Source organism: Gossypium raimondii, chromosome 7 (genome assembly GCF_025698545.1).
Source record: "Gossypium raimondii isolate GPD5lz chromosome 7, ASM2569854v1, whole genome shotgun sequence".
Taxonomy (NCBI): domain Eukaryota; kingdom Viridiplantae; phylum Streptophyta; class Magnoliopsida; order Malvales; family Malvaceae; genus Gossypium; species Gossypium raimondii.
In genome coordinates this window covers 52,592,513-52,617,576 of record NC_068571.1, presented here as the reverse complement: position 1 = coordinate 52,617,576, position 25,064 = coordinate 52,592,513, and the positions used below count along the sequence as shown (strand labels likewise).

The following is a 25,064-nucleotide window of genomic DNA, read 5'->3' as shown; positions in this document are numbered from 1 at the left end:
CATTTAATGAAATGTATTGTATTTTGTTGAAATCGGATCCTTCCAGGGACGAAGTCAAAACTTTATTTTTAAGGGAATAAAATTAAATTTTAAAAGAGTAAAAGTAAAATTTGATCTTGTTATTTTAAGATTTTAAAGAAATAAAATTAAAAAAAAACATTTTTAGTATTTTTACCATTAAATTTATATTTTTAAAAAAGTTAAGGGGCTAAAATAGAAATTTACCATTTTGGAGGAGGCGGCCCTACCCGCCCTTTGGTGTCATCCCTATCGGGTACCGACTTCACTAAGGTGCCGTAAAATATCATCTATTGGGGGTGATAAATAAAAATCTAAAATGATAGCAATTCCAGTACAATATTCCCTCCTTTATTATTTGAATTTGGAATTGTGTGTAAAAGTCTGCAACTCATTGATCTTAGTTCTTTGTTTATATATGATGAATGATAGCTTTCATGGCGCCAATGCCCCCTTTTTAGTACCTTCAATTATGACCCACCATCTCTTACATCTTTTGTTTCTTTCTTTCCTCTTTATTTTCAACCTCTTTTTTTCAATTATTGCTTCTTCCCATCCCATTCCAACTATCAACTCATGTAATTTAGTATGTAACTAAAGCTAAATGAGGAAACAACATGCACCCATTTCTCATTATCTTACTCTCCTTTATAAACACTTTAGTCTTCTGACCGGATAAATTACACATCCAAAGAGTTTTGTCTATCCTTTAAGGGTTTTATCTAATTCGACTTTAAATTTAGTTAGCACCTAAGGTAATTATGAGATGCCGGTGGGTCTTACATTGGGGCGAATTCAAAATATTCTTTTAGAGAGGGTCCGAATTTTTGAGGGAACTTAACAAAATTTGTTTCATTTTTAGAGAGGTTAAAGTGCAATGTAGAGGTGCTCATGGGCCGGGCCGGACCTGAAATTTTGCCCAGGCCCGCCCCGAGAAAAAAGCATAAGCCCGGGCTCGGCCCGGCCCGACCCATTTTTTAATAAAATACCAAAATTTTATTTTAAAAATTAAAAATATTTTAAAATTTAAAAATAAATATATTTATTATATCGGGCCGGGCCCGGCCAAAAAAGTTGTGCCCGAGGCCCGGCCCGTTTCTAAACGGGCCTCTTTTTTTACCCAAGCCCATATTTCGGGCCTATATTTTTACCCAAACCCTCCCATATTTTGGGCGGGCCGGGGCCCGGCCCATGAGCACCTCTAGTGCAATGTTAATATATATTATTTTATAATTTCTTTATTTATAAGAGGATTGAATTCAAAATTTTTCATTTTTGACGGGCCAAAATTTAATTTTATTATATATTAATTTACAATTTCTTTATTTATAAGAGAATTGAATTGAATTTTTTTCTTCTTTTTTGGAGGGCCAACGCCCCCTTGTTTATTTACTTTTTTTTTTCTTTTTAAGTTACAACTTACAATTAGATCAATGAACAATTATCATCATAATTAATAATTACATGCGCCAATTTCTTGTTATTTTAGTGTCTTTGATTACTTAATGTTTCCATTGATGTTTATTGAATCGAATGATAAGGAGCTTGATGTCTTCAAGGGTGGAGCCTAGAGTTTTGTAATGGGAGGCTGAAATAAAATTTTAAGAGATTGGAGTTAAAGGATAAAAATTTGTTTTGAAAAAGGGTTAAATTGAATACTTTGTAATTGAGAGGAATTAAAATTGCTAGTACTCTATTTAATCAAGAGAGTCATGGCACTTGCGAGCCTCTACATCCCTAGATGTCTTTAAGTAAGATATTGAGTTCAAATCTTACAAGTGAACAAAATAGACTCTAAAAGAACTTTATCCTCGCATAAAATTTCTACTCGACTCAATTCTAAATTTAATTAGGACCTAAGGTAGTTATGAGAATCGATAGGTCTTGCACCAAAAAGAAAAAAATTTCCCTTTTCCCTCCATCTTTTTTTTTTTTTTTTTTGTCTTTATAGTTTCGTAGCTATATTGTTGAAGTAATTTTTCTTTTTAATTTAAAACTTAAATCTAGATCAATTAACAATTATCTTTAGAATTAATCGACTCAAACTTAGACGCTCAAGATCTTAGAACCTCAACTTTCGCATTTCAGCCAAGGTCTAGTTGGCATTATTTATTTACATGTTAGGTCATTAAACATAGTAACAACCCGCTAATGTGACTTTTGGTTGTTAGTGAAGTTGAAGTCTTAGACCTTTAAGTGTCAAGGTTCGAATCTTTATTATAATGTAAATCATGTTTAGTTAATTTTTTTTAACTTAAATCTTATCACATGTAAATCTTGTCCAAAGTTATTCTAATCCGAATCAATATAATTGTATTTAATACTTAAAAGAAAATTTTAGTATCAACTTTCATTTAATTCACAATATTTTGATTTCATCAAATTATATTAAAAACTATATCTCTTATGTCAAATCCTTAAATAATTTTAATGTAAAAGTTTTCATAATTTGAATGTTTGACTTATTTTCTAAATAAAATCAATTTTGAAATTTATCGGGTTGTAACGTTTTGATCACGCATCTAATAACTTTTATTATCCCTTATGAAAATGATGATGTGACACATTAATTGAAGAGTTAATAATTAATTTGGTCCTTGAACTATAGCTAAAATATCAATAAAAGTATTTGTGAAGTTTCTCTATTATAGGGACTAGATCAAACTAATCCCTCAACTATTAAATGGATAAATTTAATCTTTGTACTATTAAAAAGAATTAAATAAGACCAATTGTTAACATGAACGAGAGAGCACCGATTAGTATGAAATGAGTTAGGATCAAATCCGATCAAAATTTATGAACTTTTTATTTGTTAAAATTTATTTGCTTAATAATAATTTTAAAATTACCTTTTATAATTTTAGAAATTACATTAAAATTTTCATTTTTATATATTTTTATTTTTTAAGTTATAGTTGAAAATTTTTAAAAAAATCAAATCAATATTTTAACCATAGTTCATTCATCAAATTAATTATTAACATTCGACATCATTCCGTCAAAAGATAACGAAAGTAAATAAACAAATGATCAAAATATTATAACTCAATAATATGAATGACTGTATTATAATGTAGAATAGAGATTAAATATAATTTAATGACTATATATATATTCCAAACGTGCTTCACGACGGCCCCAGTAAGTAGAATTCAAAAGAAACAGATGTTTTCAATTTTTCAAATTTTGTATCAAATCAAGTAGCAGAACATTTTGTTTTGGTTGGTTCCTTTATAATGAATCATTCGGCAAATTTCTTTTAATTCTTAGTCAACTATCTTTTTCATTTTTCACATTTTTGATTTCAAACATGTATCATGTTTTCTTCAACTTTGGACATATTTTGTTTTTGAATTTAAAAGTTTAATTCAACTAATTTGATTTCGAAACTCGATATAATTTAATTTCATCTTAAAAATTAACTAATTTGAACTCGTATAATTTAATCCAAAAATTATCTAAATTTAAAATGAATTGAACTCGAAAATGGCTTGCACTCGGTAACTTTCTCGCATTGGGGTCTGAACTTGTATTGATTCAAGTTAATTCCCTAAACTTGACATTGTTCTCATACTGGGCTTGAATTGTTTTTTATTCAAGTTACGCACTAAATTTGTCAAATTCAAAGGCTAACTTAGACAAAAGAAAAGAAAAGAAATTCAAACCCTAAAATAAAAAGACTTGCCGAATTTAAACCTTGATAATGATTTAACCCAATCTAAAATAACTCGGCTTAAAAAATTATTATTGAGCTGGACCTAACATTGGTAGCCGGCCTAAGCCTAATGACCTGTCTTTTAAAATCAACAGGCTTTAATATAGTTGTTTTGAATATTTGAGTAGGTAACTCATCACTTATAAATGTAGAGATTTAGTGTATATGTTGAATCATTTTTAATGATGAATAATAGTCTTTATTAGTGTCGAAATGTTGCTAACAACTTTCTAGAATTTATCTCAGGAATCTTGAATATTGTAGTTATGGATAGAGAATAGATGTGTGTCGACTTGAAGCAAAAATGATCTGGTTCATCTCCTTCCCTTTCCTATAAGTTATGGGGTTTTATTTAGGAGGAAAGAACAAATAATAATTCAAATATAAACTATCTCATAATCATTCCAATGCGTACAAAGTTCTACAAATTATGATAATAAATTATGTTATTATCGTGTTTATCTAAGTGTATATTCTTGTATTAAATAATTAGAACTATATTTATGATAATAAAATTTATATTTATTCAATTATTATATAAAATATTTATACAAATTTCGCATGCACAATATAGATAGTTTTCCTTCTAAAAATTAAAATAAAACTCAATCGATTAACATTAAAGAGTCTGCCTGCCTTCTGCTCTCTTTATGCATTCATCCCATCAGCCCATCATGCAACTGGGCCATGCCTTCCCATATCATTCACTTTTATGTCATTGCATTGTAAATAGAGTCATTAATCTAAGCTCAACCTTTGTGATTTTTATAAGATTTTTCAGCTCCAATCAATGGTGAAATTACCCATTCAACCTTGAAGTCGGATTCGATATTTGAGAAAGTTTGAACAAAATTATTAAATTCAAAAATAAATTTAAATTAAAAAATTAAGTTGGCCAAAAATATAAATTGTGCTTAGATTTTAACATTCAAAACCCAAGTAGACCTATATTTAATGTTGTAAACTATTATATTATTTTGTCTTTATACAACATGTAATTCATATCTCAAAAGTTAACTTTCTAACCGTATATAATGTTATAATGTAAATATTAAAAAAGATATCAACAAGTGTTAGACTGTTAGTGTCCGGTGGTAAGACACATTACACTCTTAAGAAAACAACTTAAGTTCAAATCTCATAAATGGCATTGTTGGAAAGGGTAGCTATAAACCTCAAAAAAATTAATCTCCGTAGACTGTAAAACAAACATGGAAGATATCTTGATTCATTCTTACTCAAGCCTAATTTAGCCAGAAATATGATAAACCTAATATATAAAAATAACATAATATAATATATTAGAAACTTAGAAGTGGGTCGGGCCAAGCTCAACCTTTGAATATTTAAAATTTAGCTTGACCCATTTTAAATTAGACTCTCTTTTCTTTTCTTTTCTTTTTTTTTTGTCTAAACCTATTTTTTAGTTTAATATTTCTATCAAATTTCTTTCAAATTTCGGGTGAACCTTTAAAATAAAAACGAATAACCTGACCTATCAACATCTCTAAACATAACAAAAGAGACAAAATTATTAGAAAGTGAATTGCTTCTAATCAAATTTATCATGATTATCATCATCGTCTTCAAAAAAACCTAGCTATCATCTTTTACAAATACTACTTTCTCGTTTTGTTGATATACATTAAAAAAATAAAAATTGACGGATCATCATATAATTATAATTTGATCCATTCAGAGCCATCAATGAAACTAAGAGAAATAAAAGGTTTAGCTTCCTCGTCTGTAAGTTCCCTTGACCATGAAACCCTGCCTGCAAAGCTTGCTCCTGGCCCTGTGCATTTGTATTGTCCATAGAACACCGTCCTGCCGATGCACCATACCACAAACATCAATGCAATTTGCAAAGCCAGGCCACTCAGTCTCTTGAAAATGCATGTGCATGCTATATTAACCAAATATTGCTAAATGTATAATAAATTTTAGCAGGGTTCAACTTCAGCTAAGGCTTTTCTTTTATAATCCATCAAATTAGGGGTGATGCTAAAAAATTACTTTACAAAGGTAAGGATAAATCATAGAATTTTGATGAATCAAAGTGTAATTTTATTATAATAGTGTATAATTTCATAAAATTTTAAAGGGTTAAATAACAAATTTACCATTTTTGGAGGCCAAAGCTCACCATTTTTTTGGATTGCCTTGTGTACTACATGTAGTTTCAGGGTGAAACCAAAAGATTGTTTTAGGAAGTTAAAAGATAATCATAATTTTTAGAAAGTCAAAACATAATTTCATCATTATATTAATTTGTAATTTCATAAATTTTAAAAAGACTAAATGGTAAATGACAGATTGATCAAAGCCTCTTTCTTTCCTTGTGTATTCAGGTTGGAGTGAAATTAAAAAAGAAGAAGATGTTTTAGGGATTAAAGATGAATTATAAATTTTTAGACGTCTCGGTGTAATTTTAACATTATAATAACTTGTAATTTCATAAATTTTAAAAAGATTGAATGATAAATTTATCATATTTGAGGGAGTCAACGTTAGTACATGCCCCTTTTCTAAAGGGTTAAATTCAATTTTACTATATTATTAACAAGCAATACCCGGTGATACCTGAGTCCTTGATAACTTAAGGGTGAGCAAAAGTCTGTTCAAATAGTTTAAGTCAGTTAGTGCACACTTCGTATGTTCAATCTAAAAGTCTTTTAAATCTCTTAATGTTTATGTGTATATAATGTATGCATTATGCAAAGCATGCAAGAAAAAAGAGCAAAAGAGAAAAGGGAGAAAAGATTATTACATCTCACGGTTAGGGTCACCCCAATTATACCAGCCCTTAGGAAGTATGATGTTGTCCATGTAAGTGTAAGCAAAGACCACCCTCGAGAAAGGACCCCATGCCCTCCCTAAATATAAAGCCCCTGACCCTGTCACCTTACACTTCACAAAAGAGAACCCTGTGTCATCTAGGATACTCCCTCTGTTTTGTGCTGTTACTGCGCCTGTTAACCTTGCTATTGCATGCACATGACATCCCTAAAACAACAAACATAATTACATGACCCGATTGAATTAAATTCGGGTTTTAAAATGTATGTTCAATCATTGTAGAGCTACGGTTTCAAAGGCAATAATTGTGGGGCGGTTGGCGTGACAAAAGCAGATATGGTAACTTATTCCCTCTCCTTCAAAGTTTAGTAAATTTTCTATTGCATAAAAAAGAAAGGGGTTTTATGTTGGGACAGTTTTGGAAAATCATGATTTTCGGGCAAAAGTGCTATGGAGGTCCCTATATTAAAAGTCAGATTGTATTTTACCCCTTTATTCAAAAAATGAATAAATTAGTCCTTGTACGTCATCTTAAAGAGCAAATCGGTCCTTCTTGTTAAAATTTTCATCCATTTGTGCTGTTAAAAATTGGCGTGGCTGACAGAATAACATAACAGTGCCACGTGCACCTCATGCTTAAGATGAAGCCAAAAATTTTGTTCGGGGGCTAAAGCTAAAAATATTGTATTAAAAATGCTTAAATTAAATTTATTAATTTTTCATTTAATCAAAGGCTAAAAAGGATTGAATTGAATTTTTTAAATTTTGAGGGGCTATAAAGCAAATTTTCTATTTAGCCAAGAGGGCTAAGGCACTACCTACCCCTTTAGTGACGCCTCATGTTGACTTATATGAACTAGTGTTTAACGGTAGGAATAGATAAATTTTGAATAAAAGGATCATTTTGTTCTTTAATCTAATATATAATGATTAATCTGCTTATTTTTACCCATAATTTTCATTTCAATTATAGAGGAATCTTTAGATGTTTTTTTTTTCTTGTTTTTAATGATGATGAAACTAACCTCAAAGAGGGAGAGAGCATTGCCAAAGATGAAATCTACTGAGCCTTCAATGTAACAATCTTTATAATAATGTCTGCCAAAGTGATCATAAAGTGTATCTTGAGCTCCAAGGAATCGACAACCGACGAAAGTAGCCGTATCCGCCGATATTCTAAATGCTACAGCTTGTTTTCCGATTGCTCCTGGTGCTGGAATTGGTGCAGTGTTCTGAAAGGGCAACAGCATTAAAAAAAATTGCAGGCAATGAAGACTAATTTAAGGTTTTCTTTACCTTGAATGTAATGTGTTTGGCAATAAAATAAGGTGAATTCACAGCAAAAGTTGCAGAACCATAGGTTCCTAAAGGTTGTCCTCTAGCTCCAGGTGTTTGAGCTGTGTCTCCCCATTGAACAATTGTTTTATCTGCCCCTGCTCCTTCAATTGTTATGAAGGCCTTCAATGGTGGAATGTTAACCTTTTCCCTAAAAAAAATTACATTTTCACAAGCATGAAAAATCAAATGCAGGAGAAAAGAAATGGTCTATATGTTGCAAAGGTAAGTCTTGTATGTCTTAATTGGTGGTTCGAACCCCATATTACGCACAAAACTGTGACACTTTTTCTCGTGAACCCTTTAGATAAAACCTCAACATAAAGATAATATTTTCCGCTCGGAGACCGAACTCCCCTCAACAGGGTTAAAGACATAAAACAAACAAAAATGGGGAATCACACTGAACAAGGATTAACATACAATTGAACGTGGACAAACTCTAGAATCCCGAGTTTAACCAAATAAACAAAAAATGCAGAAAAACGTAAGGACAAAGAGGGGGGGAAAAACAGATTATGTAGTGTGAATGTACTCACGTGTAGACCCCAGCATGGACCTTGATTACAACTCTCACAAGGTTAATGAAAGGAAGAGAATCAATGGCATCTTGAATTTTGGTGAAGTCACCGGATTTGGGATTCTTGTCGACGGTAATGGTACGAGAAGGGAAAAGCTTGTTTTTTGCTGTCCTGAAAACTGAGTGATTAAGGCTGCCAACAAATTTAACCCATTGCATGAATGGTTGTTCTGAAACATGGGTTCCTGTCACATTTGATTGCTTGTGATGGTGCTTCCTTTTAAGTTTGATACCTTTGGTATGGCACAATGTCTGAGCTGAATTCAAGAGAAGAACAAGGATGACAATGTAAAGAAAACATTGAAACTTAGACATTATACAGGTGTGTTTGTGGCAACTAGCAACTGATCAGGTCGAAATTATGGTTTATATATACACACAAAGGTAGCTACTAGCCAGCAAAAAAAAGTGATGTTTTATTGTTGAAATAGAGAATCAAATGACAGAAAGGGAGAGTTCACGGGTGGTTTAGATGACAAAACAAAGACTTTCAAAGATGAGAGAATGAGAGAGAGAAAAAGGCAAAACAAAACAATCTAGGCCACAAACACAGACAGGTTGCACTTTCTGGAATTTAAAAAGAACAAAAATTCTTGCTTCATGTTAAATGTTGTTTGTTTTGTAATGCCCGTGAGTGGTCTCTCCTACCTGTTTCTGTATTAAGAGGTGAATATATTCTGTAAGAGAGATAATGGGGTTTTGGAATGTCTATATCTACTAAAATTTCATTAGTTTTATCAATATTATTCTGGGCTTAACTACAAAATTAGCCCCTAAACTATATTATTTAAAGTGCTATCTAAACCATAAATTTTAAAGAAATTATTTTATATACCTTTTCTATCTCATCATTCATTATTCATTTTTAAGTATTTAATGACATTTTAACAATTTTTTTCATGTCATTAGCCCATAAATTTGATAATTTTTTTACCTTAAACCATAAATCCTGGTCGAAATTCTAAATTCCAAACCTAGAACCTGAATACTAAACTCAAACCCAAACCCAAACCTCAATTCAGAAATTAAAGTTGAGGTGATTTTATCTAGCTTTCTATGATTAGATTATTGGCCTAAACTAAGCAATTTGGGTGGCTTACATGAGGTGGGGGAAGGAAAAATTGTTTGTGAGTAGTTAAAATGGGTGAGGAAAAGGGGTTTTTTTTGCCCATAGCAGGGCCACTTGCTGTACTACACAAATTAAATATATACACATCAACCCTGGCTTACCTACGGCTACCATTACAATTTTGTTCTTGTTGTAAACCTAGTTTGTTACCATACTTGTTGAGGGTAACCCATTAAAGTTTGAAGGTTAGTTCAAAATATGAAAAAAAAAATTAATGAAAAATATAAGATTTAAAAAGTGAGATGTTTAAAATATAAATCGGACTCAATTTTAATTTTTAAGATTTGAGCCTAATCAACTCGGTTCATTTTATAAATTTGTTATGTATATTTTTATTTTATGTAATTTATATCACATAAAATTAAAAATAGAATAATAAAATATTATGTAAACGTTAAATGATATGGTGAGTTGTTTAAATTTAAAATTCTAACAAAATAAAAACTATCCAAAATATTAAATATTAAATTAAAACTAATATGGACGAGCTTAAAACAGATTTGAACTAATCATTTATAAAAATAGACAGGTTTTGATAAATTTTAGACCCATATTATGAATCAATCCGACTTAATTTGGACAAATATAATATATAAATCCAACCTCAAACTTGGTTTGCCTCGACCATAAACAAGTACATTTTCTCATATACAAACTTATATTCTCACTGTTATAGAAAAAACCACTACCACTCAAGCAATGACTTACCCACAACTACAATTACATTAAAAAAAGAGGGTGTTGTTTGTGTTTGGATTTTAGAATTTTGGTGATGTTGATGGTAGGGATAGAAAAAGAGGGTGTTGTTTTGGGTTTCACAATTCCTTAATATATTTATAGACAGTCAGACTATGATATCTATATTTAATCTCATTTTGTGCTGCAACATCTGGAGGTGGGAACCACTTTTCTGCATTTTCTTTTAAGGCTAAACTCATTCATATATAATGATTGATTCATTCCGTGATAAATTCATTCAGTAATGAGAGAAAGCAAGAAAACAGTATGGACCATCAAATCTAATCCGCGTGGTATAAATGAAAACAAAAATATTTTTCAATAAACTATTCTTAATTCGATTCGCATCTGTATTGTTGCCAATACAAGGACTATAAGTTTGAGCATGTTGAAGCTCATTATCTTCTTGTTCATGGGCGAATCTAGGGGGCTGACAGGGACCCCGACCTGGATAGTTTTAAACATTATGTTAAAAAGAATAAATATGATTAGAACTTATAATTTGTAATTTGAAAGGAAAACATCCTTAAGCTAGTTAAAAATTTAGAAAAGCTGATAATTTTTTTTGGGTAATTTGTTACAAGGTCATTAAAATATTAATAAGTTTACATTTTGATTACTCAATTTTAAAAAATTACAAAATGGTCATTGAACTGTTCGAAAGTTTTCATTTAATCTTTCTCTTCTACGGTTCATTTTTTTTTATGAAACAACTTTAAATATAAAAAAATTACAAATTAAAATCCAAACAACTTTCTTCCTCGATATCCAACACTAATCATCAAATCGATTTGGATCTAGCTCATCAATAAATATTGACCTACCATACCGATCATCAAATTCTCACTTGCAGCTTACTAGCCAGACTTTAAAAAAAATCATAACTCTATAATTTAAATAAAAATTTTCAAAGAATTCAATAATAAACGAAAATTTTTAATTAAATTTATTAATAGTCCAATAACCTTTTTAACAACAAAAATTCATTAACTATGTCCTGCTCTATTTTAAGCCATGGAGTTATTAGGAATTAGGAAAAAAAAAAGAAATAATTTACCATATGTTTCTTTAAGAACTCCCGTGACATATGTCTTTCTTTTATTATCAGCTGACTAATAATTCTTGGCCTTGCTCACAAATAATTCTTTTCTACAGGTACGTCTTTTCACAGATTCCAACAAAAATATCAAAGCTAATATTATACCTGTTCAAAGGTTCGGATTATCCGTCTAAGCTCGGATGCTCGTCCGAAATTTGAGAGGATTTAAGTAAAATTATTAGATCTAAAAATGAACTTGAACAAAAAAATTAGACTCATTTAAAATATGACTTGAACTCGAACTTAAACATTCAAGGCTCGTACCATACATTATTTCATACTACTTTTAGCATACATTTTTTTAAATATTGATGCTTAATAATTATATATATATATATATATCGATTTCATCAAATTGAAAAAAAAGAATTACATAAATTATAAGGTTTCATCAAATTAATTTTGATTTGGCTCGTTGTCTTGACCAATATTTCATATAAATTGACAAAAGCTGACTACATATAAAAATTGAAAATAATTTCAACCATTTTATTTTTTTCACTGAGTAATATATTCTATTCATAATAGATGGTTCAAGTATAAGCAATACGAAATCTTGGTACTATGTTCAAAATAGTCCTAATATTAGTAAATATTTTAAAAAGAAGCAATATGAAAAAAAATAGAAAGTAATTCTTATATTAGTAGAATTTTCAAATTTATTTATTTTTAAATCAAATAAAGAAAGAAAAAACTTTAAACCTCAAAAACTCATTCCAAATTATAAAGGTAAGTATACAAATAAAACAAAAGTCATGAACAAGTTACAATTGCTAGAAAAATACTACTGTAAAATAAATTTGGTAGCACTGACTGAAAAAATAAATTGAGTGTAAATAAATAATAAAGTATTCACTGTGCTGTGGAAGAACAATTGTCTTAGAAGAAAATTTAAACCCTCTTACAAACCTTTTCTCAATGAGACAGAATAAGTAGCAAAAAAACTATATATATATATATATATATATATAAGTTAGCATATAATAATTTGAAAAGAAAATCAACCATCTAACTCATGTTTGCAAGTTTTGGGTTTGAAAAGATAAAAGGTTCTTTTATTATTCAAAACACTTAATATTTAGTTGTTAAGGATATATTAAATTAATATAAAGATAAAAAAAGTGACATTTAAAACATATTTTGTTATAGGTGAAAGTTATTCTTTATTTTACATAAAAAAAAAAAGTAAAAAAGTCACGTAATCTTATTATTTATCAAGGCTAGCATATGTCTTATTTGAAACTCATGTAATGGTCTTGTAATGAAGGAGTTTTGTGGAAGGAGAATACCATGTTAGAAGAGCTCGGTTTTCCCATTTAGAGATTCGACACGGTCCATTTAGTTAAAATCTAATATAATTATTGAATCTTAAAATGTCCTAAACAAAAAAAAATACTAAAAAATGAAAATGATTTCAATGCAGTGAAATATGGACCAATGATGTTAAAATCGGATTGAACCAAAGTTGAATTGGCAACTCAACAAGTTAAAAATTCGATTGTTGAATCGGAAATCAAAATCGATTGAATTAGTTAAAAAAATTGTCAAAATTGGGATTTTTATACCCATTGGGTTATTGATAAAATACTGGCCCAAATACCATATTTTTAACCCTATTTGTAAACCCAATGGACAATGATCCAATCTAATAAATAAAATGCAAAAAAAAACCTAACACTCGTGTCCTAAATCAATTAAAATATTATTTTAATATCTTTTCACTTTTAAAATACATAAATTATATTATTTAAAAATATTCTAATTTTTTATTTTAAAAAATCAATAAAATTTATCACCACTCAACTAAAATTATATTTTGATAATTTTATATATTTTAAGTTTATTTGAGCTTTTAAGTGATAAATTTTTTAATCAATAGAATATTTTTTAAAATTTTTTGAACTGACTATAATAATGTAGACTTCATTTGACAAAATACTTAATTTTCTGAATTTTAAATATTATTTGATAAATTTTAAAATTTTATTAATATTTTCAAAATATTTTTAAATAAATAAAATAATTTTTATATAACATTTCAAAATTATTTTCAATATTTTAAGTTCAGAATATCTATATTTACGTCATATAAAAATTATAATTAATTACAAATTAAAATAAGAAAATCATAAATTTAATTTACATTTTTTAAAGTTTATTTGATTCACTGGAAAATGCAGAGATCAAGTACACTAAACCTCATCTCCTCTCTCTATACAACTCTCTGGATTTGTTTGTTTCCCGGGAAAATTCAGACCTTCAAAACTCAAGGCTAACCAACATTCAACATTTTCAAAAACAAATTCCTGAAAATTTAGACAGTACACTATTTCCAGAAACCATCCAAATCAAAACCACATCAATTTTAAACATCTTACAAAAATTTTCTTTCGCGATTTAGCTAAGATAATATCATTAAAAAAAGAAGAAGAAGCAAACATCAACAATTAAAACCGCAATTTCTACAAATTTATTCATAAACACTTTTCATGGTCTCATCATAAAAACTAGATTAGAAAAAAAAAAAACCAAAGGCAACGATCGATGATGATAATAATAACGATCTCACACTACCATCATAGACAACACAATTAATTATCATTCACGATTTCATCAGGATCTTCAAAGTTAGGATCCTTAACATCAAAAACCTGTTTCTCAACTCCAATCTCAGCCGGCGAAAAGCCATCTCCGGCCCAAGTGAACTTCCCGCCATGACCTCCTTTCTTTGGCGATCCAATCATTCCAGTACCAGATCTCCTATCTTTCCTCACGTCCGACGATTTTCCGGTACCTTTGCTACTCTTTCCGGTATTCTTCATCTTTTCTGCAACTCCGGCTACCAGTTTTTCAATTTTCAAATTATATTCGAACCGATTTCTTTTGGATTACTTATGGCGTGAACCGGTGGTTTTTTGGAGGTAATGGGGGTTTATATAGAGCTTGTAATTGGAGGATTTGAGAATGGATAAGATCACACTGTAAATTAATAATGGTTTTTCTTTTGTCGGAGATGAGACCACGTGGAAGAATTAGGTTCCTGATTGATCTGACCCGTACACGTGGTTAACTTTGGGGTCCACATTAAAATAGTATAAAAGCAATATAAATGGATTTCTTTTCCAAAGTGTTTTCTATAACATTTATAAATTTAGATTATCATCGTATTATAAATTTAGATTATTATCGTATGATTTAGGGTAGGTTTAGATGAACGGTGTATTTATCTGTGATTAGTATAAAAATAATGGTGATGGTAAGATTAGATATTATAATAATACTGTAGTATGAAATAAAAATAAACGCACCGTACCTAGACGCCCATCCAAACCCACCCTAAATAGAAAATAGATAAATTTTAATAAAAAAATATTACTATGATAAATAATTGATTAAAATTAATCTTTAGCCCTCTTAAAATGAAAAAAAAATTAATCTTTTTAAACTTTCATCCTTTTAAAAATTTATAATTTAATTTTAAGCCCTAAAAGATAAACTTTGGCTTCGTCCCGTCAACAACAACAATTTAATTGCTTCAAATATAGCTTCCCATATTCATATTTCCATGAAACCATAGTCCAAAGAAAAAGAACCCCTCAAAATGGTATGCTACTCAAAAAGGGGTAGCTAGGTTTATAAAATTCACATATTAATCACTATATAGGTTACTAGGTAGCTAGAGAAGAAGACATAAAACAAACCCTTGTTGAACTTGAACCCTTCTTTGATATGGTAGCCTTAGGGCTATAATACACCTTGTTATGGTGATGATGACCATCTAATCCCCATCCATAGCTCTTGCATGATTTCATCATCTTAGCTCTTACACGAACCACTTTCTTTGGTAGGTCTTCAATGCTCTTCACGTTTGCTAGCGATGTGAATGACTGTGATTTCCCATGGTAATGCTTTGATAGCCCTCTCCTACAAATACATATATAAACAATTAATCAACCTAACCATGGGGGCAAAATAGATGCATGCGTGCATGTATGATGATGCTTACTTGATAGGTAGTTGAGCCATCATCTCGGATAACTCATAAAGTGGCCCATTCGATGATGATGCAGAAGATGTAGCATCATCAACCAAGTCTGATGAAGAAGCTATTGAAGCATTAATGGAGTTTTCAAAGGAGGACTCATCACTTTCCATTTTCTTCATTTTCATATCTCCAAATATTTCACTCATTAATTTACTTTTGAAAAACCCTATATATGATATTTTAGGAGGGAGAGAATATATATATATATAGATATATAGATATGTATTATCCTATTGTACTTTTTTTTATTCAAAGATTTGTCATTATCGTCTCCTTATGGTCGAAATTTATTATAGTTTTTCTTCTTTTTTTTAAATTTTTTCCCATATAGCACTAGAAGATTGGATAAGGTCTAAAATTGAAGGCCATATCCATATCTGAATCACCATTTTGGCTGGAAATTAGGTCGTTGTCTTGAGAAACTTTGCCTCAAAAAGCTATGACATATATTACATGTTTTAAGATCTCAAGGCATTCCACATTGTACAAGGGAATCTTTGTCTATCTTACATATATATCGGTAATCATAAGAACCCTAATTCCAATTGATTTTAGGGAGATTTTTCTTTTTGAAGGTTTTGGGTTGTCTTTAATTTTACCACTACTCCTTGTTTTCCTCCTCTTTTTGCTTTTAATGGTTAAACAATTCAATCCTCCAAACCCTCACTTTGCTCTCAAAATAGGTTTAATTATTATTTTTAGTCCCTCCAATATCTCTACTTTTGTAATATTGGTAGTAAGTCTAAACTGATATAAAATACTATTAACTTGGATTTTTTGTTGATTACTTTCTTACCAAAAAAAAGAAGATAAACAATAATAGTGTTATTAGTTGATGACAAGTAGTTAATATTATTATCAATTCCAACCTACTAATAGTGGCGAAGGCACAAACCCTCCTTGCTTAAAATGGGAAATTTTTTCTTTAATCCCTCTCAAAATGTAAATCATTTAAATTAAATTTTTAACTTTTGAATAAATAGAAAAGTTCCATTTGTGGCCGTCTAAAAATATAAACAATGTAGTTTAAACATATTAACATTTTAATAGAAAATTTAACTTTTAACCCTTTCAAAATTTTATAATTTTATCTCAACTTCCTTAAATAGAATTCTTAGCCTCACCCCTACCTACTAATAAAACTATAAAAATAAAGAGATTGTTTAAAGAATGTAGCTAATTTTATTATGGTCAAAAGTAAAGGCTGCTCAGCAGCTACTATATTCTTTAAGAAACCTTGTTATATTTAGTGTGTATTTTAAGTAATTTTATAATTTTATCTTGAAAATGAGTTTTTTAAAATGTTTATTGTATTGATTTAATTGACATGAATTTTATTATCAATACAAAGGACATAAATTTGAATGCGATGAAATTTATTATCCTTTTATTTATGAATTGAGGAATGCCTATTAATAAATTTTAGATATTATATCAAAATAAGAAAATATAATCAAAATATTAAAAAATATATATTCATTATCATTGTTGCTTTTAGAAATGGAGTGGGCCAAAAGTTGAAAAGTTAGGAATAAAAGATAAGGTAATGTTTGGAATGTATCATGATGAGGAAATAAGGTATCTTTTATCTTATTTTTATAATTACTTATTCAATCCAAAAGGAAATATTTGATGTTGCTTAAATAAATTTTAAATTTTATAAATTAAAATTTTGGGTAGTGAGATTTTATTATAATGGACTTTTATAAAAAAATTAATATGATTAAAAGATAAAAATAAAAAATTTATAGCGGTTCAATTAAATCATGACAGAAATTAAAAAATTATTTGATAACTTAAAAATCGATTGTTTCCCTTAATCGATTGAATTGGGTAAAATTTGTAAATTGATTTGACAATTAATTTAAAAAAAATTTACGAAATCTCGTTACAGTAGAATCTAAATATATATAATTGATGGGGCAACAGAGAGGCCACCACATAGCCTTATCCCTGGTTTTAGTGCCCACAGCTTTGGAATTTGGACCCCTTAATCAACCCTTTTTAGCTATTGCTTTAGTACCCATAGATCTGATTGGTTTATCTCATCCATCCACCTCTGCTCCCAATAAACACTCCTAGTTATTCGAGATGATATTTAAATAAAATTTATACTAGAATAAAAAAATCAACTCCCTTAAAGTATTGCTATCATATGTGGAAGAATTTCAAATTTTAGGGTTTTGAACAAGGTGAAGAATGATTAAGGACCAAATCAATTTTAGGATCAAAACATGTTTTTGTGACAAAAGACCAAAAATTATCTTCGTCTTGGGTAATTCAATGGAGATTCCAGCCAACCTACAAAATACACAAGGTTGAGGTGTTGGGACTTTCTGATGAAGGGGTGACTCTGCAAATAAAAAGAGAGAGAATCATGGTTTTGGAGGGTAAAAATGGAATTTCCTACAAAGAATTTAGTGGTAAACGAAAACCATTGGGGAAACTTACCAAGAGGTCCAAAGATGATGCTCTCTTTTCAGGGCTCGTCTGTAGGCTAAAACATTGAAAAGGCAAAAATAGAATCAATGTTTATGATCACAATAAACCAAATTTTAATTCTTCATATAAACCCTATTAATTGAGTATAAAAAAAAAAAGTGAAGTCTCAATGTGAGAATAATTGTCAATTTCTGAGCTTAATTTAGACAAAAAATGTTCAAATCTTAACACGGAAACAATTGTTAAGTGCAAGTATTTACCAGGCTGAGACAAATGAACAGAACTCTGAAGAGAACTCATTTGGTGGAGCATTTGTCTTCAAAAGCTCATCAATGCTAGGCCAAGTTTGCGGATCTTCCGATTGCTTATACGGGTAACGTCCGATGGCGCACTCGAGCGCTACCATGCCTAAACTCCAAATATCGCTGCTATAATCATAAGTGCTCCCACTAATTCTCTCTGGCTACAAATGGGGAACAAGATGATTACGATAAAAATACGAAGATGCCGAATCGAATCACAAACAACACACTTACCGACATGTAGTTGTTATCAGTCCCAACAGATGTATCTTTCTGGTCCATTGAGCTAGCTACCAATGTACTAAGACCAAAATCAGCAATCTTCACTTCTCCATTTCGGTTTACCAGTAGATTAGACGGCTTTATGTGACCATGTATTACATGATTTTCATGGTGCAAATAGACAAGACCTTGTAGGACCTGGTCACACACAACAGCAAGAAACGGTTCGGGTATAGTTTTAACTTGTCTGAGCACTTCGATCAAAGATCCACGGTCCATGTATTCTAATACAAGAAATACGTCTCCTCTGTGATAGAATGAATGGTTGCAAGACACGACATTCGAACATTTTGATGCCTTGTTTATTTTAAGATACTGCATGAATTGTTTAAGAATCTCTTCCTCTTGTAAGTTCATTTTTATAACCTGCAATGCAGACTGAGTATATTAGCTCGACTGGTACCAATGATGTGGTAGGCTTCATAAGGGTGTGAGTTCGAGTGAAGCTTGAGGCACAAGCAATTGAAATGATTCTAAAAGCTTACCTTCAAGGCATATAATTTTCCATCCCATCTATGGCGAGCAAGTTGTACCGGACCTCCACGGCCATTGCCGATAACTTTGACGGTCTCGAGGTCTTCCAATAAGAATTCAAGATCAAGGTTTTTGATATCAAAAGGCTGCTCAAAGTAAATCCAACAAGAAACATTATCTTCCATCCATAGGATTGTTATATCACAACTAGTTAACTACTACAAGTTCATAACAAAAGTTAAATAACACAAATGAAACAAAACCGCCCCTACCAGAGACTTAGCCCCCAAAACGGTAAATTTTCCATTTAGTACTTCTACAAAAACTGATACAATGGTAAATATGCAATTTGTCAACACAACTAGTTAACTACTACAAGTTAATAACAAAAGTAACCCTCCAAGAAAGCAAGGGACTTGGCCCCAAAATGGTAAAATTTCCATTTAGTCATTCTAGAAACTATAATGTTATAAACAAGGTAAAATTACAATTTGACACCCCCAAGATTTTATAACGTTGCTATATTGAGTTCAAGAAACTTACGGGGGAGTCTTTTTCAGTGGAAATGAAAGGCGCAGGATCCCGAATTAGAAGCTCGTCATCAAGTTCATGAAGTGTCCAACGTACCGTCCTGCTAAAATAAAACGAATTAACATTCAGCATGCAATGGAAACCATAAACCAATAATAAAAAATTCAACTTTGATTTCAAGAACCTATTTTTAATGAATAAAAAATGAATCTTTTGATCTCAAAATATGGTTACATAAAAAAGAAGAAAAAGAAAAGAACTTACAAGAAATTAGGTTCTGGCATTGGATTTGGAGGAAAGAGGCTCAGTGGCTTCGGCGGTTTCTTGTTCTTCATTTTATTTTTCCTTTACTTAATCTTTATTTTTCCTCTCGGTGATTATATATAAACTGTGCGTTCAGTTATGGTGTTTATAATTTACTTTGATAATTTATCACATAAAAGTCTTTATAAATCAATATCCCAACTGCTTTAAAACTCTCTCAAGAGATAAAAAGACTTTCAAGCTTATCCATCCACCTCTAAGTATTCGATTGAGAACCTCAGCATCCTAGTCGACCTATGCTTTAGTTTTGTCAAATATGCCACATTCAAGTGGGCCGAACTCAGCACAAATAAAACTTATTCAAGGCCCAAGTAGAGAAACAATTTCGTTATTGCGGAAACGAAACAAGCAACAATATCTTTCCCGACAACATTGTTATTCTGTCAGCCACTCCAATTTTCAACAATAAAAATTAATGAAATATTGATTGTAACGACCCGTTTGTTATTTAATCTAATATGTATAGACTAATTTACTTTTTTTCAAATAAAAAAATAAAATACAATTTAACTCCTAGTGTCATGGGCCTTGGATCAAAACTCATAACGAATGCACACAAAACGTCTTGTAACACCTCGAAAGTTGCTACAGTAAAAAAGTGAGATATTATCCTTCATACAATAAAATAAAGAAATAAAGTGACCAAAAAAAATACTCAAAAGTGACTAAATCAAGAAAGGACTAAATCACAAAAGTGAAAAAAATTTTATGGCCTAAGAGTAAATACTCAAAATTTGAGGGTTAAAGTGTAAATATAAAAAAGTTGAAGGACCAATAGTGAAAATATTTTAAGGATAAAATGATCTAGAAACTAAGAAAAATGGATGAATAAGGACCAAATTGAATAAGTGGAAAAAGTATGAGGGGTTAAATCGTAATTTTACTAAAATAAGTGATGATTCAATGGAGGAATTTTGAAGGATCATGAGGGGCAAAATGGTCATTTAGCAAGGAAGATAAGTTTGAAGAGTAATGATGATGTTGATGATATTTTAGATTACTTAAATAAATATTAGTGTATTAATATTTTGATTTGACATTTAATTATATTTTATTATTTTATTTAGTATATAAGGAAAGAAAGATGCAGAATTCTCTTCATCTTTCCATGGTTCCAACGTGAGAAGAAGAAAGAAAGAAAAAAATTCTTTTCTTTACAATTTGGTCTTTTTACCAAAAAATCACTATTTTCACTTAAAAATCAAAAGAATTTCCACAGCCATCAAGAGAGAAAAATATTAAGGAGACTATGGGAGCTAGAATATTAAGTTAGATTCAAGAAAATAGAAGTTGGAGGAGAGAGAAAGTCAAGTTAAAATTTGGTTTCAAGAGAATAAGGTATGGATGTTAAGGTTTTATGTTATTTTTAAGTTTAGTAGTGATAGAAAAGCATAAAAATGGTGTTAAAGTAAAAATTTCTCATGATGAAGAGAGAAGTTGAGTAAGTGAATCAAGTGGTAGGAGAAGAGAAAAACAATAGATTTTGATAGAAAAGAGGTAAGTACCCATGAACTTCCTTGTTATTTAAGGATTAAAATGTGATCTTTGTAAATTAAGTGGTAATTAAGCAAATAAAAATAAAACAGTGTGAAATAATTTACTATGTGAAGTAGGAAATTATAATAAAAGTATAATAGTTGGGTTATGTGTTAGTGAAAAATATACAAAGTATTAGATAAGTGAAATCATGGGAAAATGTGAAATTTTATGGAAACAAGGACTAAATTGAAAGACTTGAGAAATACATGTGGTGGAAATAATACAAGTGAAATACATAGAAACTTGATGTGGAAAATGAGATTGTAGAATTAATTATGTGTAACACCCCAAACCCGGTCTAAACGTTATGACCGAATCTGGCAATGTCACATTGTAACACTCTTACCCGTATTCGATGCCGGAATAGGGTACGAGGCATTACTAGAAGACATACATTTGCATACGTAATAAACCGAGTTACAAAATTTCATTCGAATTGAAACTTTTAAATTATTAACGTTCTTTTATAATTCTTTACAACATATCCTCGAAATATTATATTCATAACAAATAGGGCCTACGAGACCCGATATTTACACATGTAATTCAAAGCTTCATTTCCATCTCATTCAATTCACAATTTCTCATGTTCACAATTCAAATCAATTTCTCAATCCAATATATATATTTCAATCATCTAAGAATATAATTCAAGTTACATGAACTTACCAGGCTAAATTGTAGAAATACCAAAATTTAGGGTCGTTTTCGTAATTTTCTATTTTCCTCGAATTTCCTCTCAATCTTGATATAAATTAATATTTCATTCAATTTATTAATTTAAATAATAAAACAATTCATTTCATGCAATTTGGTCACTTTTTGACATTTTACAAATTTACCCTTAAAATATTACTTTTATTCAATTTAGTCTCTAAACTAAAACATGCAAATTAGCCATTTTAATGAAAACTCATGCTAGTTAAATAATCATATATTTTCCTCCTCCTCCTCCTCCTCCTCCTCTCCACATCCTTAATGTATGTAATATGCTTATATGTAACATTATCTATAATTTCACTATTTATTTGTTCATTCAAAGTTGTCTACTTGAGTCATTATCACAAAATTATTTATATCTTGGGCTACAGAACTCCGAATTAAGATCCGAAAATTTTATCTGAAACTAGACTCACATATATTCTTACCATAAAATTTTTAGAATTTTTGGTTTAGCCAATAAGTACATTTTATTCTTTAAATTCATCCCTATTCTGCTGTCTCACAGTTTTGACCCTTCTTCAATAAAATTTAATTATCTCCTCGTACAAGATTCGGATAATGTTCCCGTCTATTTATATTGAAAAAAGACTCATTCAATATTTTAAACATATAAATTTAAGCCCCTTATCATTTTTATCCAATTTTTTATGATTTTTAAAAGTCAGAACAGGGGAACCCAAAATCATTCTGACCTTAACTCACAAAATTTATTATAACTCATGATTTACAATTCTATTACTTACACCATTTCTTCTATGAGAAACTAGACTCAATAAGCTTTAATTCCATATTTTTTAATCCTCTAATTCAATTTTTACGATTTATGGTGATTTTTCAAAGTTAAACTATTGTTGTTGTCTAAAACTATTTTAGTGCAAAATGTTGATTACTAGGTGTATAACTCCTTATTCCCTTTCTCTATAATATTTCCCATCACTTTCACTTATTTTTCTTCACTAATATATCAAGAAAATAAGACCTTATATGAGAAAACTCTACTATAACATTATTTCCATGTTTTTTCAATAATATCAAACTTAAAAATATATTGAAATCTTGATGTTCTTACCTTGTACTATTGATTTCAATCTTTAACTTGATTTTCTCTCTCCTCCAGCTTCTATTTCTTGAATCTAACTTGATATTCTAGCTCCCCGTTGTCTCCTTGTTATTTTTCTCTCTTGGAAGCTATGGAAATTCTTTTGATTTGTAAGTGAAAATGGTAATTTTTTGGTGGAATGACCAAATTGTAAAGAAAGCAAAACTTTCTTTCTTTTCCTCTCTTCTCACGTTGGTTGCATGGAAGAAGATGAAGATTCTTCATCTTTCCATCCATATATATACTAAATAGAATAATAATAAAATAATAAAATATCATTTAAAAATTAAATTAAAATATTAATAAACTAATATTTATTTAATTAATTAATCTAAAATATCACCAACATCATCATTGCCTTCTAGATTTCTCTCTCTTCTAATTGACCATTTTGCCCTTCATAATCTTTAAAAATTCCATCCTTGAGTCATCACTTAATTTGGTAAAACTGTGATTTAGTCCCTCAAAATTCTTCACATTTTCAATTTGGTCCTAATTCGTCCATTTTCCTTAGTTTATAGATTATTCCACCCTTAAAATATTTACACTATTGGTCCTTCAAATTTTTCGTATTTACACTTTAACCCCTCAAATTTCAAGTATTTACTCTTGGGCAACAAAACTTTTCTCACTTTTGCGATTTAATCCTTTCTTGAATTAATATGTCATAATATAATTCCCGGTGTTGCCATAACTCAAAATTTCCCTTTTTGTCACGTTATTTCCTTATTTTATTATCAAGGATACCTATTTTCTTACTGTAGTAATTTTCGGGGTATTACAATAGTAATTTTCGAGATATTACATTATGTGAATTGAGTGAGTTGTGAAAGAAAATTGTTTAATAATCAATAAAGGCTTTTTTTTTTTAAAAGTTACTAAATTGGAAAGTTATAAAAAGTTTACAAGGAAATATTGATACTAAAGCATATAATGCAAAATAAAAGAATATATGAATTTTGTAATCCAAACTACAATTATTTCCTAAGTTGTGGAAATTAAGGGTTAAATCGTAAATTTAGGAAAATTTATATTAGAAATAGAAATATGAAGTGCATAACACTTAGAATGAGAAAAATTGATGTTGTAGTGAATTTTGGAATATTAATAAGTATTGAATTATGTTATATGTGTTACTAAAAGTAAAATATATTGTCACACGAAATATTGTGCTAATGACTAAATTGCAAAATATATAAAAGTGCTATGTGAAATACATGATAAGGATTATTAGTGAATTATGGATGAATATGAATTTAGAAATATATTACATGTATTAAAGATAGTGAAGATATAAGTATACAGATTTTTGGTACAATGATTAAATTGTAAAGTATGAAAAAGCATTATGCGAAAGTGTAAAAGTGATATGTGTGCATGATATAATTTGCCCAAGTAGACGAGATAAGAACTATTGGGATATTAGTAGCATGCCATTAAGAAACCTTAGCGTGCTCTCTGATTATTAGCACGTTAGTGCTCTCTGATTATTAGCACATTAGTGCTCTCCGTTTAGCTTATTTATGCTCTCTGTATAGTACTTTAGTGCTCTCTGTTTAATAGTACAGAATAATGCACTTCTGTATCAGTTCCGTATATCCTAAGTGTTCTGTTTAGTCTACTGGCCTCTGCTAAGAAGGTAAACAATTTTCGTTACAAGGTAAATGTCTATTTCTGATTCATGTTTGAAATATTGAATTAAAAATAAATTATGAAAGAAATAGTGAGAGAATCATGAAAATTTACATTAAAGGGTGAAATATGATACATGTATAAAAAAAGTAGTAATTTTTATAAGTTGATTTGAGGACTTAAGGACTAAATTGTGAAATAAGTAAAAAGTTACAAATGAATATGATAAATAAACAAGGAAATGAGATATTAGAA

General features: G+C 29.7%; 3 protein-coding genes across 4 annotated transcripts; all 3 read right to left on the bottom strand.

Annotated features, from left to right (window-relative positions):
- Window positions 1-5,267: 5,267 nt before the first annotated feature.
- On the bottom strand, window positions 5,268-8,884 carry LOC105790097 (probable pectinesterase 53). Its single transcript, XM_012617550.2, has 5 exons — window positions 8,410-8,884; window positions 7,832-8,021; window positions 7,561-7,767; window positions 6,507-6,742; window positions 5,268-5,563 (listed from the first exon to the last, which is right to left on the bottom strand). Exons 1-5 carry the CDS (start codon window positions 8,763-8,765, stop codon window positions 5,416-5,418), a joined length of 1,137 nt encoding a protein of 378 aa, XP_012473004.1. The 5' UTR covers window positions 8,766-8,884; the 3' UTR covers window positions 5,268-5,415.
- Window positions 8,885-13,863: 4,979 nt separating this feature from the next.
- Window positions 13,864-15,645, bottom strand: LOC105790173 (protein OXIDATIVE STRESS 3). The gene is made up of 2 exons (XM_012617671.2): window positions 15,423-15,645; window positions 13,864-15,340 (listed from the first exon to the last, which is right to left on the bottom strand). Exons 1-2 carry the CDS (start codon window positions 15,605-15,607, stop codon window positions 15,085-15,087), a joined length of 441 nt encoding a protein of 146 aa, XP_012473125.1. The 5' UTR covers window positions 15,608-15,645; the 3' UTR covers window positions 13,864-15,084.
- A 1,936-nt stretch (window positions 15,646-17,581) lies between these two features.
- Window positions 17,582-22,238, bottom strand: LOC105790320 (mitogen-activated protein kinase kinase 6). 2 transcript variants are annotated; one of them, XM_012617909.2, is made up of 7 exons: window positions 19,757-22,238; window positions 19,505-19,595; window positions 18,973-19,107; window positions 18,440-18,853; window positions 18,164-18,366; window positions 17,913-17,958; window positions 17,582-17,814 (listed from the first exon to the last, which is right to left on the bottom strand). In XM_012617909.2, exons 1-7 carry the CDS (start codon window positions 19,825-19,827, stop codon window positions 17,722-17,724), a joined length of 1,053 nt encoding a protein of 350 aa, XP_012473363.1. In that variant the 5' UTR covers window positions 19,828-22,238; the 3' UTR covers window positions 17,582-17,721. The 2 variants fall into 2 exon arrangements, with proteins under 2 accessions (XP_012473363.1, XP_012473436.1); XM_012617982.2 differs by having other exon boundaries at window positions 19,505-19,592.
- Between the last annotated feature and the right edge of the window lie 2,826 nt (window positions 22,239-25,064).

Bases quoted from the DNA above. Each gene is read 5' to 3' on its own strand.
- LOC105790320 (XM_012617909.2), bottom strand. From the start codon at position 19,827: ATGAAGAACAAGAAACCGCCGAAGCCACTGAGCCTCTTTCCTCCAAAT. The intron at 19,596-19,756 runs GTAAGTTCTTTT...GTTTTATTTTAG, and splicing joins ATGCCAGAACCTAATTTCTT to CAGGACGGTACGTTGGACAC. The intron at 17,959-18,163 runs GTAAATACTTGC...TCAATGTTTTAG, and splicing joins TGTTCATTTGTCTCAGCCTG to CCTACAGACGAGCCCTGAAA.
- LOC105790097 (XM_012617550.2), bottom strand. From the start codon at position 8,765: ATGTCTAAGTTTCAATGTTTTCTTTACATTGTCATCCTTGTTCTTCTC. The intron at 7,768-7,831 runs GTAAAGAAAACC...TTGCCCTTTCAG, and splicing joins CCAAACACATTACATTCAAG to AACACTGCACCAATTCCAGC. The intron at 6,743-7,560 runs GTTAGTTTCATC...TTGTTGTTTTAG, and splicing joins ATGCTCTCTCCCTCTTTGAG to GGATGTCATGTGCATGCAAT.
- LOC105790173 (XM_012617671.2), bottom strand. From the start codon at position 15,607: ATGAGTGAAATATTTGGAGATATGAAAATGAAGAAAATGGAAAGTGAT. The intron at 15,341-15,422 runs GTAAGCATCATC...ATGTATTTGTAG, and splicing joins ATGGCTCAACTACCTATCAA to GAGAGGGCTATCAAAGCATT.